Below are 4,121 nucleotides of genomic sequence, written 5' to 3' on the forward strand. Positions count from 1 at the left end.
ATAATAATAATAATAATAATAATAATAATATCTCATCAGTGTTATTGTTCGTTTTTTTTACAGGAACACTGAATGACCAAAAAAAGCACCAGCACCAGTCCTAAGTTGATGGTTACCAAGTTTTAATTCTAATTACTAAACTTCTATTATTAAATAATACTTTATTATATTATACTGCTTGACTGACTGATATTAAGAGTGTACTTTCAGATATTTAAAAAGCTGTACCATTTTACAAACATTATATATAAATGTTTTATTTGTTCCCCACAAAATAGTTTTTTCACTAAATGTTTGGATTTCTAAAAATGATAGTGCACTGATTATTCTAGAATAACTTTTGCTGCCGAATTATCCACTAACCTAATTTATGATACATTTTTGTCATAGATTATAAATATACATAGGCCTAAATGTTTTCATATTTGTTTATGTTATTTTTCTTTATAATGAAGCAGTCTGTATGTAGTAGATTGTGAAATAATGAATATCAGTTCCACACACAGAGATATATCAATTCTACATTTATTTAAATGAGGGAAAAAAACTTCACTGGTATCGGATCGGAATCGGTATCAGAAGCGAAAAGGCGGATCGGAGCATCCCTAGTTATATGTAGTGAGTTATGTGTGCTGTTACGCTCATTCGTTTTGAAGTCTCTCACAAAGACAGAAGCAGTGTGAGCTTGATACCAGAAATACACTATTCATTACCAATCGCCGTTTACGCTGACTGTAATAAAATCAGAAGAATCATTCTCGCCTTTCGATGCTTTACTGGTTATTTTTTGTCATGCAAGTTTTAATCAGTTTATCTGTCCCCGTCGGGCAAGTAAAAACCCATTTTAAACTAGCTAGAAGGCTGGTCAACTAGCTGTAGTTTGACCGGTGTTTTTTTACAGCAATGTTTTCTGATGACGCAGTAACCACTGAGGGGGAAGTAAAAACATGCTCGGTCTGTCACAGGATTCTTAGCAGTAATGTGACCAAAACTACTGAAGACCCCTGGAATCTGAACGTAAGAGGTTAGAAGGGTTTGTAAGGAGCTCCTGATCTCACCGTGTCTCTGGACTGGCTCTGGTCCAGCGCTGACAGCCGTCTGCTCAGGTCAGACAGAACGAAGCGCACGCTCTGGATCTGCTCGCTCAACCTCGACTCCTGCAGCAGCACTGAGCTGTTCAGATCCTTCACACCGTCCTCCAGATGCTGCAGCTCCTGCGACACCAGCCAGTGATTACTACAGCGCTCTACACCAGACAGATCCGTCAGCAGCTTCAGTGACGCACACTCAGAGCAAAGACTGCAGCATCATTAGCAGTTCAGCTCGGAGCAGCAATGCTCGATAACGGTTTGATAACAGTGTCGATGCTGCAGGAAGACTGACAAGAGTTCAGCTTGATTCCATTCAACAATCACAGCAGCATCACACAAAACAGCTTTGTGGGTAACCGAGAGTGTGTGTGAGTGTGTGTGTGTGTGCGTGAGTGCATGTGCTAGTATTGTAATTTTACTGTTGTTCTATAAAATAAAATTGTAAGCATAATAATAATAATAATAATTACAACAGCTCTATTAATACATTCACAGTGTTCAAACTGGGATCTGTAATATTTTCTAATGTTTTAAACGACGTCTCTTCTGCTCAGCTGTGTGTGTGTAAGTGTGTGTGTGTGTGAGTGCATGTGTGTGAGTGCGTGTGTGTGTGTATGTGTGCATGTATGTGAGTGCGTGTGTGTGAGTGCGCGTGTGTATGTGTGAGTGTCAGTGTGCGTGTGTCAGTGTGCGTGTGTAAGTGCGTGTGTGTGAGTGCATGTGTGTGTGTGCGTGTGTGTGTGCGAGTGTCAGTGTGTGAGTGTGCGTGTGTAAGTGCGTGTGTAAGTGCGTGTGTGCGCGTGTGTATGTATGTGCGAGTGCGCGTGTGTGTGCGTGTGTAAGTGTGTGTGTGTGAGTGCGTGTGTAAGTGTGTGTGTGAGCGTGTGTGTGTATGTGCGAGTGCGCGTGTGTGTGTGAGCGTGTGTGTGTATGTGCGAGTGCGCGTGTGTGCATGTGTGAGTGCATGCGTGTGTGTGAGTGCATGCGTGTGTGTGTGAGTGCATGCGTGTGTGTGTGTGTGTGAGTGCATGCGTGTGTGTGTGAGTGCGTGTTTACCTGCTTCAGTGTCACACAGCTGCTGCTGTTCACAGGTTTCTCTCCATTCTTTAATCAAGAGAAAACCATTATAAATAAGCCTCACACTGAACACACATCAACACAATCACATTATAAAAACTGATATGAAGCACATCTCAGAAATCTAAAGCTACTAACATGTTGTAAGGTGAACTCTCCCTTCAACAAGTGTCTCTGATCTAAGCTTTGGAAGAGAAACATACACAGAAAGCATCTGAATGAAAACAATATAGTACTGTTTAGTAGTGAAACATACAGCGTTGTCCTTCAGCCGATCTTCTCCTTTCCTTCTCTCCTCCACCACAGACTGAATCATAGAGACATCGTGCTGGACACTGGTGACGGTGCTGCCGATGGAGGCCACGCTCTGCACACACACAGATCAGTTTAAGCTCACGTCTCTCTCTCTCACACACACACACACACACACACACACACTCTCTCTCTCTCTCTCACACACACACCAGTGTAAGCTCACATCTCTCTCACACACACACACACAAACTCACACACACTCTCTCTCTCTCTCTCACACACACCAGTGTAAGCTCACGTCTCTCTCACACACACACACAAACACACACTCTCTCTCTCTCACACACACATACACACACACACACTCTCTGTCTCTCTCACATACACACACCTTCTGCAGCTCCTCTATCGTCCGCGGCAGCGCGATCAGATCAGAGGAGGATTTGATGTTGGTCTTCAGGTGATTCACAGCAGAATCCAGAGCGCTGAGCTGCAGAGACATGAACACCATCACACTGATACTGACGTGTGTGCTCTTCTCAGATCTTCATGTGTTTCACTGCTAAACCACTCTGAGAGGAGTGTGTAGCTCATCACACACACACACACACACACACAAGCTCAGTACCTTCTGATAGATGTCGCTCAGGTTGGACCAGAGTTTGGCCAGGCCTCTGTCTCCACTCTCCAGCTCATCCAGCTTCGTCTGTTTGTCCTTCAGATCTTCACCGAGCTTCAGGATCTCGTGTGACGAGAGCTTCTGACTGCTCTCCACTGTCAAACACCAACCAGACCATCATCACAACTATTAATGCTAGGCGTCTCTAAAGTCAATATGAAACACTGTTCACATCTGTGATGCAACACATAGTCCATAAAAACAGGATAATTTAACTGATCGGCTGGTGAAGTGCGTTTATATGAAGAGAGTGATGGCAGAAGAAGTGGAGATAGATAACTATCATACAGACTAATGTGTCTTTCTTTGTAATAACATGACTGAGGAATCGTTAGAGCAGGATCATTAGCTGCAGTAAATCATAGGGATGCACCGAATGCTCAGCAACCGAAATTATTCGGCCAAAAATAGCAACAAAAAAAACCCCCAACCTCTTTTGGAGTTCGGCTGAATAAGAGAAAAGACGGAATAAATTGTACGGAACAGTGACGTGACATGATCAAATAGAGCTTACAGACACGTCGCAGTGTGAAAGCACCGAGGTCTTCCTGCGGCTTTCTGACAAAATATCAGCTCCATCAACATTCATAAACGCTCGTGTTGTAATTTCTGTTGTTCTGTAAAATAAAATTGTAAACATAATAATAATAATTACAACAGCTCTATTAATACATTCACACATAGTGTCTAAATTGGGATCTGTAATATTTTCTAATGTTTTAAACAACGTCTCTTCTGCTCAGCGAGGCTGCATTTATTTGCACAGTAAAACACACATGCCTGATTCAAGAAAATGACCAAAACAATATCACTTTACTAACTTCAGTTAAATTGTGCTTTGTTTGGTATAATGTTAAAAAATGTTCAGTGTTAAATAAATCTTTCTAAATTGTTATTTTTTAATTGATTTTTTCTTTAAAAAGCAAGACAAAACTGTAAAAAAAAAAAATCACATTTTGGCTATTTAATTTAAGCAATGGTGAAAAAAATTGGCCAAATACATGGGGGGGGGGGGGGGG

The 4,121-nt window shown here is 41.7% G+C and overlaps 1 protein-coding gene across 4 annotated transcripts in view; it reads right to left on the reverse strand.

The window, feature by feature from the left end:
* LOC107568338 (EF-hand calcium-binding domain-containing protein 14-like) overlaps window positions 1-4,121 on the reverse strand; it is a 10,966-nt gene that overhangs the window by 4,007 nt on the left and 2,838 nt on the right. For all 4 annotated transcript variants that reach the window (XM_016254296.1, XM_016254294.1, XM_016254297.1 and 1 more), the window contains 5 exons: window positions 3,052-3,197; window positions 2,815-2,913; window positions 2,425-2,535; window positions 2,148-2,195; window positions 1,059-1,214 (listed from right to left, as the gene is read on the reverse strand). In XM_016254296.1, coding sequence (XP_016109782.1) covers window positions 1,059-1,214; window positions 2,148-2,195; window positions 2,425-2,535; window positions 2,815-2,913; window positions 3,052-3,197 — 560 coding nt within the window. The remainder of the gene's footprint in view (window positions 1-1,058; window positions 1,215-2,147; window positions 2,196-2,424; window positions 2,536-2,814; window positions 2,914-3,051; window positions 3,198-4,121) is intronic.

This window comes from Sinocyclocheilus grahami, unplaced genomic scaffold (genome assembly GCF_001515645.1).
Source record: "Sinocyclocheilus grahami isolate Dianchi unplaced genomic scaffold, SAMN03320097.WGS_v1.1 scaffold1235.1, whole genome shotgun sequence".
Classification (NCBI taxonomy): domain Eukaryota; kingdom Metazoa; phylum Chordata; class Actinopteri; order Cypriniformes; family Cyprinidae; genus Sinocyclocheilus; species Sinocyclocheilus grahami.